At 45.0% G+C, this 14,825-nt stretch overlaps 1 protein-coding gene across 5 annotated transcripts in view; it reads left to right on the top strand.

The window, feature by feature from the left end:
- GGA3 (golgi associated, gamma adaptin ear containing, ARF binding protein 3) overlaps positions 1 to 14,745 on the top strand; it is a 28,373-nt gene extending 13,628 nt beyond the window's left edge. For 4 of the 5 annotated variants that reach the window (XM_033139284.1, XM_033139283.1, XM_033139287.1 and 1 more), the window contains 11 exons: positions 487 to 567; positions 1,723 to 1,860; positions 3,098 to 3,179; positions 4,097 to 4,213; positions 6,745 to 7,023; positions 8,241 to 8,308; positions 8,949 to 9,238; positions 10,135 to 10,397; positions 12,161 to 12,330; positions 12,798 to 12,908; positions 13,861 to 14,745. In XM_033139284.1, coding sequence (XP_032995175.1) covers positions 487 to 567; positions 1,723 to 1,860; positions 3,098 to 3,179; positions 4,097 to 4,213; positions 6,745 to 7,023; positions 8,241 to 8,308; positions 8,949 to 9,238; positions 10,135 to 10,397; positions 12,161 to 12,330; positions 12,798 to 12,908; positions 13,861 to 13,971 — 1,710 coding nt within the window. In that variant the 3' untranslated portion in view covers positions 13,972 to 14,745. The remainder of the gene's footprint in view (positions 1 to 486; positions 568 to 1,722; positions 1,861 to 3,097; positions 3,180 to 4,096; positions 4,214 to 6,744; positions 7,024 to 8,240; positions 8,309 to 8,948; positions 9,239 to 10,134; positions 10,398 to 12,160; positions 12,331 to 12,797; positions 12,909 to 13,860) is intronic. The other variant, XM_033139286.1, reaches the window with a different exon arrangement.
- The last annotated feature ends 80 nt before the right edge of the window (positions 14,746 to 14,825 follow it).

Genomic DNA, 14,825 nt, shown 5'->3' with positions numbered 1-14,825 from the left:
GATGGAATAGAAGTGAGTGTCAAATGGACACTCTAAAACTGAGATGAGTAACTTAAAGTGCACTTTCTTGTCTTACTCCTCTTGCGAAATGAACCTCATAGAGTGCCTCTGCACCAACCACGCTGAGGTTGGGGGAGACCAGTGACAATCCAACATTGGGGGAGACCACTGACAATCCCGCCAACCCCAGTACTGATTCTGAAGTAGCTGGTGATGAACTGCTGTCAGCTTCCCCTATCGGAGCACTGAAACCACTAGCCTAAGCAAATTGATACGGTGTACGTTCCAATAGCATCCGCCTTTCTTGCTTCTGTTGTAATGTGTTCATGACCAGAGTGCCAAAGGTTGGATGCTTCAAAGACAAATCAAAACTCGGTTAATGCAAGCATAAGGTATCAGTTCCTCGACTGAGAATCTGCAAAACCAGGAAAAGTTCTGTCACTCCTAAAACACTTTCCCTAAAAGTTTTTTTTTCCCTTTTTGCAGCTTTTAGCTAAACTGTTAAAAAGCAAAAATCCAGATGATTTGCAAGAGGCAAACAAGCTTATTAAATCTATGGTGAAAGAGGTGAGACTGAGCACTTAATCCACATATCTGTAGGGGTGATAATTGTTTGGGGCTTGTTTCGTAATTTTAAGCATTTTAGAATCTTTGAGCCGTACCATTGGGCTGCTATAATGCCAGAAGACCTGAATATCTGTGCTGTCTGTAAGCAGTGCCCTGGTTCCCTTCCTGAGCAAAACTAAGAAAAGCCGCTCAGTGATTTATAGTCTCACTTTGCCTGGATTTCCTTGGGGTTATTGACAGCTGCTGATGCCTAGGCCTTCCTGCTCATCTTCCCAGTCACAGCCCTATTCTGTGCAGAGCTAAGTGTGCTTCCATCCATTGAAATTGGTGGGCTTAGGCATGCCTAACTCAGCTGTGCTTAGGATGGGGTTTGGGGTACAAGTTGCAAGGACAGAGGTTCCCTTTTCCTCTAGTGCCATATGCTGTCCTTGTCTTCGTTGGGTATGGCGTTCCTGTCTCTGATTTCCTCTGATCTTATGTTGGCCTTTTGCATTTTTTCCAAAGAAAAACATGCTTTGAAAATAGATGTGCAGCATTTCTGAAAGGCTCAGGGAGCACAAGAGGCAAGGAGTTAATGGGCTTCTCTTGTGGAGACCAGATGCAAAGAAGGACAAGAGCACCTGTGTCTTTAATGGCTGCCTGGAAGAGATAATGTGGGCAAGTGTATCTTTTCTCACTCCTGCAAAGTGAGTTGCACCTGCCAAAACTCCCCTCTTCTAGGCAGCGATTCCAGTTACAAGAGCTTTGTTCTCCTGCTCGTTTGGTCATCCTCGCTTCATTTCGCATGGCTTCCTGTTTCTCCCCATGATCTATGTATCCCTTTCCCACTCTAGTTCAATATATAATTTGCTCCTAGCATTTTACCTAATTTTGTGCAAACATACCTAGGAGGAAATTCCACTGAATAAAGGAGTGGGGTGGGGTAGGGGGTCTTATTACTATGGATTGAGAGTTGCCTGTTTTGCAAATGTATCCCCAGAAGCCAAAAATTCAGAACTATTTTGATAGCAGAAGGTAGGGGCTCTGTAGACAGAATTCTGTAACCACTGGTGATAAGTAACCAGACTTCTGGATTCTTCAAGCCAACTTGTCCTGGACAGTAGCGGAAGAACAAAGGAAAGACTTATATTACCTCTTATGCTTTAATACTTGAAGGATGAGGCACGCATACAGAAAGTCACAAAGCGCATGCACACGTTGGAGGAGGTGAACAACAATGTGAAGCTGTTGAATGAGATGCTGGTTCACTACAGCAAAGAAGACTCTTCGGAGGCCGACAAAGAGCTGATGAAGGTGAGTGTGAGTTTTCTGCTGGTAAAACCTTGAGTGCTTGTTACCCTCTGATTTTCTTTTGACTTCCATCTTCCAACATGAAGGAATTTTATAGCCCAGCTTCCCCTGCAAAAATAGGTGCAGGCATCTGTCGCCCCAGTTTCTTCTGGGGAGGAAAAAACTTAAACACGTAGCAGAGTTTCCAAACAATAGACCAGACGCTATTGTACTTCATCCAGCAGAGCTTTACTTCTGCTGAAGGCAAATGAGCATAATGCTCACAAATCCAGTACATTCAGGATTGGCACAGTCCATAAAAATCGAGTTGCAGCACTTACAATAAAATTTACAAAAACGTATAATAAGACTAAACCTTAACACTATAGCATACAGAACAGGACACCAGAACAAAGGAGAAAGAAGGAGAAAGTAAAGCCCAGGCTCCTTCTGGCCTATATTTATAGTCAACATGACCTTAATTGGAAAAGATAGAAGAACCAGTTCAAGCCAGTTGTACTCAGCTTCTCTATAACCCAACCAATCGTGAAGCTTCTTTCATACAGAGAAGCTTCCAGAAACCTTTTGAATGAATTGGAATAAGAAAGATCTCTACACATCAAAGCAATACTTTCTGCACTAAGAAATGCAAACTGACAGCATCACTCAGCTAAGGAGAAGGCAATCGAGGAAAACAAATGGGACTTTTAATGATTACTGGTTATTTTCAAGAAGTCTTTTTCCAGATATACATCATTGGGGTATGTTAATTACATTAAAAACAACAACAACAACCCAAAATGCATAACTATAACAATACAGTGCACATCTATCACCAACATGAAAGAGGAATAGCCAGAGGCAGTCGTTTACACTCAGGTAAAACCAACTATTCTTCAGGCACCAGAAGCAATTCAGGAGAGAAGGTGTCTCAGTAATAATGCCAACTAGAAGTTCTTCTGAGTGAACGGTGTCTGCACAGGGACCTCTCTGATCCGCTACATACGTTTAGAAGTGTTGGCAAATATGTCTCTTTTGCTTTCACCCCTTATGACTCAATGTCTCTGCATCAATTTTTCTGTTAACGCAAGTGTCCACATCTTAGACCACCAATATTGTATCGAAATCTTGTGTCAAGCCTTTGCAGTGGTGATGCCTTGGGCTTTTATGCATAAGTAAATGAGGTTTCAGTACAAAGGCTTGCACATGTCCATTTTGACTCATTGGCTCCTATCTCTCACCTTCCCCCCTCCCTCCCCAGGAGCTCTATGACAGATGTGAAACCAAGAGGCGGACGTTATTCAAGCTGGCCAGCGAGACAGAGGATAATGACAGCACTCTGGGTAAAACATTGTTTTTCTTTGCAGGACCAGAGGTAGACTGGGACATGCTTTTGCCTTAATAGGTGGTTGTCAGCTGAAAAGAATCTATAATCCATACAGTGGTACCTCGCGTTACAGACGCTTCAGGTTACAGACTCCAATAACCCAGAAATAGTACCTTGGGTTAAGAACCTTGCTTCAGGATGAGAACAGAAATTGTGCGGTGGCGGCAGCGGGAGGCCCCATTAGCTAAAGTGGTACCTCAGGTTAAGAACGGACCTCCAGAACGAATTAAGTTCTTAACCCGAGGTACCTCTGTATAGGTAAGTGAGTGGTGTTGCTTAGAATATCAGAACTATATTATAGGAAGCTGCCGTATACAAAGTAAGACCGCTGGTCCATCTGTATCAATATTGTCTACACTGGCTGGCAGCAGCTCTTCAAGGTTTCAGGCAGGAGTCTCTCTCTGACGTACCTGGAGATGCTGGGAATTGAACCAGAGATCTGTTGCATGGAAAGCCAGGGCTCTGCCACAGAGCTATGGCCCTTCCCCAACTACCAAATCTTCATTCATGTACATAAATCCTAAATATTGATAGCAGAAATGGATGTGGCAAAAGCCAGAGAAGCGTATAACTGCAGCACCTACAAAGGCAGTGCTGTTAGGGGTGGGTGGGTGGATTTCTTCCATCTATAAGACGCCCCCATGTATAAGACACCCCCTATTTTGGGGGACTCAGATTTAAGAAAATGGGGGGGGAGATGTATTCGTGTATAAGACACCCCCTAATTTTTGACATTTTTAAGGAAAAAACCTAGTCTTATACATGGAAAAATACGGTAAATCAAATAAGCTGGTCTTGTTCCTAGCTTGAGAAAGCATTGCTGAAGATGAAGTTATTTACATTGGTAGTTTACTGTTTGTGTCTCGGTTACAGGCGACATCCTGCAGGCTAGTGACAACTTATCACGCGTAATAAATTCCTATAAAAGAATTATTGAGGGGCAAGTCATCAATGGTGAAGTGGATATTCCTGGGCTGCCTCCAACAGATGGTGAGTCATATTTTTCAGGAGCAACACCAACCCTTCTGTGAAATATCGTGTTTCCCAGCTTTTGTACAATCTTAAAGTTATATGTCGCTTACAATACATAAATACTTCCTTGTTCTAAATTGTTAAGTCTTTTTACAAATAACAGCTCTTCCTTTCTAGATTGCTGCTTACCCTATCAAATCCCAAGGTGAAGAATTTAGCAGAGACTTTTAGCCCCAGTTCAATGGCTACACAATTGTCTTTAGCCATTCTAGGAAAACCCTCATAAAAGGATGCTGGTGTCTTCTTGCAACTATCTGATCATGCTATTTTAGACAAGACAGGGCTATCCTAGAGAAATGGCAATTCTAAGATGCTTCAATCTGCTTGTATGATACATACAGTGTGCTTTGAAGCAGTGAGTGGGGGTGGAATCAGGTTATCTGAGCATGGATATGTTTTGCTCCTTTGAGATCCATCTGTACAAGGCCAGCTGCAATGAAAGTGGTTTTTCATATAGGAGCTCCACAGGTCTGCTTCCGAGATTAACTGACACAAAGTGTGCTAGCCTTCACACATGCATTTGGCAAAGGACTGCTTTGAGTCCTGGCCCATGTTCTTGCATGACACATATACCCAGAAATGATTTATGGGCATAGGTAAAATGTTTTCTATGTACCGGTGCCTATATATATATGCAGTGTCTGAAGAGGCCTGTATGCAAAAGAAAAAGTGGATGCAAAACTGGCACTTAAAAGGGCAAAAATTCAGAGGGGAGAGGGAGAACATTTTGGTTTCCGAGGACCTTCTGTTCATGACTGTCAAGTGGCCTTCCTTGAACAAAGGAGCTTCAAGAGGATTCCAGGGTGAAACCATTGACTTACAACGGGGCGGAGAGTTGGATCCTGACTTCTACCCTCTGCAGGCCAACTTTGACAGGTGGAGACGGTTGCGCAGCTGTCAGTCACCTGACATCATTATGATGCCAGCTGATCAGTCAACAGCAAGCCCCTTTGAAGTTCATTTGCAGGCCTGTTTTGGATTCAAACTGCACCTGCAAAACAGACAAAGCAAGGTGAAAGTGCACCTTCAAAGGGGCTCGCTGAAAGAGCCCCCACCCCCACTGCACTAAATCCCCATTGAAGATTCATGAAATGCTATCCTGAGTTATAGGTGAGTGTATAAACATATGGGGTTTGGTGGGGGGGGAGGGGTTGTCAACAGTGAGGTCAGAAGGAAATTAAATGCAGAAAGCTACAAGTGATGCTAAGTTGGTGTTTAGTTGTTGGTAACAGACATTGATTAGCTGAGAGGTTCTAAGAGGGAGCATCTTTGCATTCCTGATCAGGTTTCCAGGAAGACAAAGACTGAGAGTAAACGCTCACATGGGAATCTGAGCCAGGTAAAAGCTGCCTCCTTTCTAATGGGGATCATTGTGTGGCTCCAGCTGAAAAATAAGCCGCATCTCTGATGTCAGCAATCTCCAGAAAATTGCCAAGAGCCTCGCTAACTACTCTAAACTTACATTACAAAAGGCCTGGCCAGTTCAGACCAGTCAGGCCATTGTTTAGAAGGGCTTAAGTGAAGCATATATATTCAGAGACAATGCAGGAGAATAGCTCACCATTTAGGGTTAACTGCAGGGGGTAAGAATCCCAGGTGGCACTGTTGATCTACATCAGAATATGGGGGTTTGTCGCAGCATCGTTAATTATCAATGATTTTCTTTAAGATTACAGAGAGAATAAATTGCCCAGGAAATGGCCAAGAGCTCTCAGTTCCATACTATCAATGGAAAGAGCTGAATGCAGCCAAAAGTCTGTTTTGAATGTCTTAATGAAATTAGGGGAAGAGTGTTTCTTTTTTTACACAGAGAGGCATACTTTAATAAAGTCTGAGTGTGTTTCCCCTGCTTCCATATCCCTTCCCTTCCTTTGTTGTCTCTTTAGTGTCCTTTCTTTTTAAAAAAAATAAAATAAAATTGTAACCCGCTTTGGGTAGAGTCCTGGACTAACCGTCCAGGTGTTCTTTACCTACATAAATAACTCACAATACATTCTGCCCTAGTACAGCAGTTTCTCAGAAATGAAACCTGGCCCCTTGGGTGAGATGGCCACTCAACACAATGAGGCTTCTAGGTTCTCCTCCTTCTGCCTCCCAAAATCTACTCTGGAGAGCAGGAATCTGACATCCCATTGTATGAGTGGATTTCTGTTAAGGAAGGAGTTGGACATCATTGGGTGTTGCCCGTTGTGTCTTACTTGAACGCTGTGCGAGGGTGCTGGTCAAGAAATTTGGGCAAAAGTGGCTGCTTTTTAGGACCTGGGTATCTTGAGGATAATGCTTTGCACACTCATGGAAGCTTGAGGGACTGTCAGTTCATGTTCGAAGGTTTACTACAGGAGAAATAGCCTGGAGAATCTGAAAACCGATGCTATTATCAGCAGCATCTAGGCATTTCCACCACTACTGCCCTCCTAGACCAGGATAATATGTTAAATTGTTTGTATGCATCCCTTGCCATATTTTATGTTCTCTCCTCATCACTGTAGGAAGTGATTCTTCCATTAACACCAGTACGCTCATTGACTTGGCGGGACTGGACATTTCTAGTACGCCTCCGCCACCACCGATGCCTCCAACGACATTGACACCAGCACCGACATTAACCCCAGCTCCGGCCTCGTCAGAAATCCCCATCCTCCCACCTCCCCCTCAGGCCACTGGTCACTCCCGGAGTCGTTCATCGAGCCAGGCAGAAGCCACTTCTGCTCTCTTGACTAGCTCGGCCAATTCCATCTCCTTGCTTGATGAGGAACTGCTATGCTTAGGTAAGGCAGGTGTGGTTTGGGTGTACTTGCTGTAGAAAGTTTCTGGCTTCTCTTCAGATCATACAAATCTTTCGCCTTTTCCTAAAGGCTTCGGTGGAAGGCACTGCTAAGTAGCTGCTGCACACAGGTTTGCAGGTATTGTTGCTGAGCGTCTGTTCAGAACCCCCTCCCCCACCTCCCCAGAAAGAATAAAAAAGTCTCTCCACTTGAATTTACTGGACTGGATTTTCACTGAGAGCTACAGAGAGTGGCATGTCCAACCTTACCTGTTCTGGAGATACAGTGGTACCTCTGGTTAAGTACTTAATTCGTTCCGGAGGTCTGTTCTTAACCTGAAACTGAAGCACCACTTTAGCTAATAGGGCTTCCCGCTGCCGCTGCACCGCCAGAGCACAATTTCTGTTCTTATCCTGAAGCAAAGTTCTTAACCTGAAGCATTATTTCTGGGTTAGCGGAGTTTGTAACCTGAAGCGTATGTAACCGGAGGTACCACTGTACCACAGAATAGGAGGAAGAGACCATCTGAGAAGTTGCAGAAGTTGGACAGCCCTGCATCGTGCCTTACAGCTCCACCTTGGAGCTCCCCTCCTTATAGCTGCCAGCTGCTATTGCTGAGGCTGCCAGAAGGGAAAGCAGGAACATCCAGGCACCATTTTGCCTAGATTTAGCTCCAGCTGCGGAGCCTCTGCTATGTTCAGGAAGCAGAGTTATCCCATGTTTGTATAAGCCTAGTTATCTTTTGAATGCCGCCTTGGGAGGGCTTTGCCTTGGAAGGAGGCATGTTAAGTACTAACTAAGCAGTGCTTTCCCCCCTAGAAAAATAGGTGCCGGTCCTCACCATGAAGTTGTTACAGTAAATGGCACACTTTTTAACAACAAAAAGAGGTGCCATTGAGTACTCACTTTTTCAAAAAGCGCTGGTACTATGAATGAATGAATGAATGAATGAATGAATGAATGAATGAATGAATATAGAATGCAGAGCTTGCTTACCGCTGGCTTGTTACATATTAAATTCAATCTGCCTTCAGTCAGAATGGAGCAGAGTTCAGAAGTGACCATATGGAGGGTGGATTTAGGATCTTTCCCATCTCAATCCATTGAATAGTTAAATGTCGTTCTCTGGGAACTTTGCCGGTTCAGCTGGGAGTGTTCCTTTATTTACACGTTTTGCTTTCCCGTTCCTTTTGTTCCCTAAAATGTCATTTTGTGCTCAGGCCTGAATGACCCGGCTCCCACTGCAGCAAAAGAAGCTCCTGAGAGCAGCCAATGGAACATGTTCCAGGTACTTTGCGCTTTGCCAGTGTGAATAAATTTGCCCTCCCTCCTTCTTTTTTCAAACATCTGTGAGCCAGAGGATTGGTAATGCATGTTAATCTGTCCCGGGCTGAACACTGCTTTCATTTTCTAGCTTGTAAAGACCAGCCTGCCTTTCCCAGTGGGAGAAACCAGCTCCCCTCTTTCCCCCAACACACACCTCACACCTTCAACAGCTTTTCTAAGACTGAAATGGGGGTGGTGCCTTTTGTGATCTGTCCTGCTTCTGGCCTTAAGTTCTCCCTTTTAGGGCATGCCCCCCCCAACTTTCGTTATTATGCTTGCATTATACCAGTTATGCTAATACCTTATTGCCTTCACCAGCTATCATTTCCCAAAAGCCTTTAGATTTTTTACACGTCCACCACAAATGGAGGAACGTCCCTTCTGTCTGCTTACATTTCCAGCATTTACTTGACACATTTTCTCGGCCACATTTTTGTTGACTTTCTGATTTTAATTTTTAAAAAATAAATAAATCTGAATTAACAGTCAATTGTGTGTCTGCTAAATAGTAAAATAAACAAGTGAGAATAATAGTGGGAGGGAAGTTAAACATTTTTCAGTGTATTGCAAAACACCGTTTTTACCTGTTTCCTCTGTTGCAGAATGAACCAGTCGATCTGGACTTCTTGAACCCAAAACCAGCTTCCGTTGCCTGTAACTCACCTCTTCTCCCTACCCTGTCACAGCCCGCGGGTAGAACGTCAGCCTCTCTTGCCTCCACATTCACGGCCTCGCAGCCTGCCCCTACCTCAGCCGCTTTCATATTCTCTGCTGCAGCACCACTGGGACCATCCAATGCAATGCCAGGTGCCCCTGGGTACCTGGGCTCTGCTATGGGAAGTGGAGATCTGCACAACGTGGATCCCATAGGACATCTGGATGAGAGCAAAGGGTAAGGTTTTCTCCTCCTTTCTGCTTGGAAATAATTGCTGCTATGAATAAGATTTTCCTCCCCTGCTGTTAGGTGGGACTTCAGTTTCCATTGGTAAGCATGGCCAATAGTCAGGGAAGATGGGACCTGTAATCTTAACATGGGAAGAGTTGCAGATTCTCTGCCTTTGCCATACGTCAAGGGCAGATTGAATGAAGGGATGCTTCTGCCCTGGGGCAGAAGATTTGGACAACTCTTCTACCTCAGGAGCAGGGAACTGTATCTGGCCAATTGGCCAGATCACTATCTTCCCCCGTGCCCCAGGGCTGCTCACCTCTCGGTCACCTGAGATCACAATGACTTTGCCTTTCGCCTGCCGTGTTTGAAATGCAGCCATGCCAGCAAAGGCACAGTCCACAAACCGCAACTGATGAGCTGATGGGTGGGTCTTGCAAGGCAAAGAACTGAGAGGCCCGATAGCCATGCGGATAACTTTGCACAGGGCTTTGCTATCGGTTGACTGGTGGGGCCGACAAACACTTTTTGACTGAGCCAAGTACCTGCCCCACATGGACATCATTTGTGGCATCTCACTGCCATGCTGCTGGAGATTTTACTTAGAGGGATTTGGGCAGGCAGGTACTCTTGTCTCCCCATGTTAATGCAGAACGCATTTCTTTCTTCATTCAGCCCTATCAATCTGCTGGGCACAGAACCAGGCAGTGGTGGGCAACACTGGCTTTTCAAAGGACAATTGCTATTTGTAGGAGGGAGCAGTTACACATGCTCACTCCAATTGCTTTATACAGGGTGGGTGGGTGGGTAGGTAGGTGCAGACTAGGTAACGGAGACATTCAGTAAGTTTCTTTGCATTCATTTTCATTTTTAACCTGCATTTGTTTTCCGCTCCATTCCAGACCTTCAGCTCAAACAAACCTAGGTGCCTCTGTGTTCCCTGGCGGAGTTACATTGCCCACTGCTGCTGCACCTATGACATCTGCTTCAGGGCTGCCTATTGGAGCTCCAGGAGTCCCTCCGTTTCCATACACAGGCAGCTGCCCTGTTGGGTCAGGAAGCCCCCTCTTCCAGCCAGCCTCCTTCCAGCAGCAAGGAAGTCCTCTGAAAGGACCCGAGATCTCCTTGGGCAACGTTCACGTCCCACTGGAGTCCATTAAGCCAAGTAGGCATCACAAATATTTTGTATTGCTTATTCCTGATACTGGATTGCATGTTTCAGTTAATTTAGTTCATGCCCTTTTAAAATCTGAGTTTTTTGGGGGGGGAGTTATTGGGTTGTTTTTATTTTGATTATATATTTTGTGGTTTTGTGGTTTTGTTTTGTTCTGTAAGCCACCCTAAGGCCTGCAGGTATGAGGTAGAATATAAATTCAATCAATCGACCAAAGCCTCCTCATTTTCATAATTTGGAGAGTTAGGAATAATTTTTTTACAAACCCAAGCTATTGTCCTGAAGTCTTTTGGGAGTGTAGAGAGACACAGGGGTTTGGGAACTCTGCACAGCTGCATTCCTATTTGGCCCCCACCCTCAAGAAGGAGCATCATGCTTTTAGTGCGTTTAGTATTTGCTTCAAGCAGGGATGGGGAGCGTGGGAACCTCCAGCTGTCTCACCTAGTACATCTTCCTCACATTTGCCTCAAGTTGCTTCCTTGTCGGAATACGTTTCACGGATCCGCCATGGATTCACATTTATTTGGTTATTTTATAAGTTTTTCGAGGTCTACTTTTAGTATAATTGCGCGTAAAAGCGAAAGTGAAAGCATGAATGAATAGTGTGGTTCACTTATGAGATTAATCCGCCTTTATTTTATAGATCCGGTCATGTTCAAAGTTGTTAATGAGCGTTAAACTTGCTTCCCGCCTTTTTGGAGGGCAGCAACAGTGATTTTATTGGTTAAAGTACTAATGATGATGTCACGTTTGTTCCCTAATAAAAGGCAGAGGCACCCCGCTTAGGCAGAGGAGTTCGTTCATGTTCTTTTAGTTGGGTTTTAGTTGAAGTCAAGTTTAGTTTAAGGGACTAGGAGCGGGCTGGACGGGTTGGATGGGTTTTTTCTTTAGTTAGAGTTAGATCGCGGAAGATATTTCGGTTTTAGTTTATTTAGTTAGCCTCGCGGAAGATTGGGCGCGCAGGGTCTTTAAGCTTAGGGGAACTTAGCTTAGGGGACGAGCCTACGCGGGTTCTGCCGAAGCCACTAAAGATACAACCGGTGTCTGTCTTCCTTTGGGGTTAAAGGGGGGAGTAAAGTAAAATTTTTAATTTCTTTAATTTGGTCCGCCTATTCAGAGTCAGGGTATATATTTTATTTCACTAGGCAACTTTTCATTAAAGAAGGCGATTAGGAACTCACACACCACCAGAGTCTTCAATTGGCTTACTCATCATCCTTCAGACTGTGAGGCTTGGCCGGCGACCGTGCTCAAAAGCACGCGGAACGCTGGCCGCTTTCCCCGCAACTGGTACCTCGTGCATAACCAGCCCAAGGCCGTGCACGAGGAGCTCCAGCACCCAAACCCCGACACTTCCTATCTTCTAGTGGCACTAGCAGGATGTGGGGGTTAGACTACAGTGCAATATCCCACGTTTCCTGCCAGAATACAATCCAGGCTGGAGCAAGGATTGCATCTAAGGAAGGTGTATAATTAACCTTTCAAGGACTGAGGGTACTGATGTATCTGGAGTGGACTTTTCTCTCTCTGGGGCAAAATCTGCCCCAAACAGAAATATATGAAAGTTAGATGTTTTTGCAGCTACTTTTAGGAACCATCTTATCAGCATCCACTTTAGAGATGACACTTTTGTTCAGAAAAGAGGCTTTGCAGATTATCTTAACGCAGCTCCCAGTGTTCCAAGCATAACCCTGTGTCCTCCCATGATTTCACTTGTATCGTTGTGTTATGTAAGCACCTTCTCCCCCTTGCAGGCAGCGCTCTTCCTGTGACGGCTTATGACAAGAACGGTTTGCGCATCCTCCTGCATTTTGCCAAGGAGTGCCCTCCTGGGCGGCCCGATGTGTTGGTAGTGGTGGTTTCGATGTTAAACACAGCGCCCCTTCCTATAAAGAACATTGTGCTACAAGCAGCAGTGCCAAAGGTACCAAGATGGCCGTTGTCAAGCACCAATGGGGGAAGAGATCAGCATCCTCTTGTTGCTGGAGGAGAGATCAAGAGCTTCTCATCCAGGCAAATCCTGCTGGGTCAGGCGTTTGGGACCAGATTACTTTCCAGCTGATTCTATCAAGAAGCAGATTTCATCTGCCACAACATTACAGGATAGTTGTTGCAAGCTACTGTCTTAGGCCTTGGTCCTAAGCATCTTTGGGTGGAATTAAATTCCACCAAATCCATGGGGCTTGCATCCATGTAATGAGTTTAGAATAAAGGTGTCAATTAGTGTCTCCATCTGATTTAGTCTACTAGTCAAATATTTGCTTTTGTTTAGTCAGTGCTCAGTAAACACGCCCGCTTCCCTTAATACATTTGTGTTCAGTGATATGTGACTATTATTTCTGCACAAACCACCGCTCTCTAAGGTTTTCTCCTTTGCTTTTTAATCCACAGTCCATGAAAGTGAAGTTGCAGCCACCTTCGGGGACAGAGCTAGCTCCATTCAATCCCATCCAGCCACCAGCTGCTATCACCCAGGTCATGTTGCTGGCAAATCCAAGGAAGGTAAGACAACTTGCATTCACAATTTCTCCACCTTTTCTTAGAGAAGGGGTATTGCCATCATTTTTCTACACAATTAGACCATTTAGATAAAATGTTGTTTCTGCTCATGGTCTTGAGTGATCTTGCAGCAGACAGACCTCTGATATCTATGTTCCAAGGGAGTTAAATTTGAGTCCCAAGTGACAACAGGGAACGGGGAAGCCTACATACCCTTTGTGCTGTTCTGGTGAGCTACCATAATCATCTGGCCAACTGCTGGTGGAAGATAAAAATGCTGTTTTGTAGAATCTAGTATGTTACTGATCTGAAAGGAGGAATTCAACATCATACTAAGGAGATGGTTCCTCAGGCAAAGCATTTCAATCTGCCAGGCAGGCAGTTCTTCTCTTCCCCCTGTGTACTTTTCTGGGGGTTCTCCCCTTGCCAATTTTGGGGAATGTAGGGTGTGTGCAGGGGGGGGGGCATGGTCCCATTGCACAAGCAAAAGTCACTATTCATTTGTGACTCAAAGGTGGAAAGACTGGTGGACATCTTACATCTTCCTTGAAATAGCTGTGTTGCACTGTCCGTAGTCTGAGAATTAGAGCTACGGCTATACTTGTAAGATGGAGAGACACATTTCTCTCTCTACAATTCTGTATTATACTGTTGTGTCAGCAGATTTCTTTTCTGCCTACTGCCACACTTAGGGAATATGAAAGGATGTTCCATGCTTGCTTTTCTTCTGCCCAATACATTTTTAAGCTTTACAACTTTGGACAGAGCTGGATATAGGATTTGTGCATTGTTCTTTTTCCAACAATTTGATGCCTCAGTTCGTAAAGTATAAGACAAACTATTGCTCAACCCTGCTAGTGCTCAGATAACATCGTGGCTTGTGCCAAGCTCCTCTCTTTCTTCTCTGTATTCCGTGCTTGACTGCAGCTTTATGTTGTTTCCTTCTTCCTTGCAGGAGAAGGTGAGGCTGAGGTACCGACTGACTTTCGCGTTAGGAGACCAGCCCAGCACAGAAGTGGGGGAGGTGGATCAGTTCCCCCCAGTTGAGCAGTGGGGAAACCTATGACCCAGAGGCATCCCAAAGGGACTGGAATGAATGTGAAATGGAAAGGGCGTTAAGTGGTATCCGGCAGCGATATTGAGCTTTGTTTACATGTCCTGTCCACTCCACTTGTAGCTTCAGTCCAGAATGTTTCCTGCACTCTGGGGTGAAGCAATCAGGGGCATGAACACAGAGCATGAACTTGTGTAGGCAAGCCAGAAGTAGAGGCCTGGATGGTTTCTGTACTTTCGCCAATCTGGTTCTATCTTCCACTTTGCTAAACTTGAAATCTGATCATTCTGGTGAGCTTCGTAAGCAGAAACGGAGCACTCTGGTACTCTCCCTCAGTGTTGGCCAGATGTCTACAAAGGGCTATGATGCCTTCGTAAGTTTCTTTGGGGCAGAGCCCTAACAGATGTTCCTGTGCTCAGTTTTGTTTTGTTTTTTACCTCCTTGGTGCCAGAACTTAGGACCACCTGCAGGCTTGCTGGGTAATAAATACAAGCTCCGCAAGGGGGGGGGGGTTCTGCCATGACCTGACACTCCCATTTTCTTTTGTAAGGCAACATCTACCCCCAAAACCAGCACAGCTCATACAGGTGAACAAGCTGTGTTATTTTATAGATGCCACATTTGAACGTAAAAACACATAGCTCTCAAGCTGCTGCCTTTGGATTTTATACTTCCAGCTGACTCTGCAATGTGCGCTTTCTAGGCAGCTGCTACATTTTGGACGCACATGGCTCTATGGTCAGTTTCCCCTCAGCATTCAACAACTCTATTCCATTGTGTGTGGGGGGGGGGTAAAAACTACGACAGAGTCACAAAGGCACAGTTTGTCCATTGCTCAAGTGGGGAGCTTGGGGAGAAAGCGAGGG

The sequence above is a fragment of the Lacerta agilis genome, chromosome 2 (genome assembly GCF_009819535.1).
Source record: "Lacerta agilis isolate rLacAgi1 chromosome 2, rLacAgi1.pri, whole genome shotgun sequence".
NCBI lineage: Eukaryota > Metazoa > Chordata > Lepidosauria > Squamata > Lacertidae > Lacerta > Lacerta agilis.
This window is presented reverse-complemented; position numbering and strand designations above follow the sequence as displayed.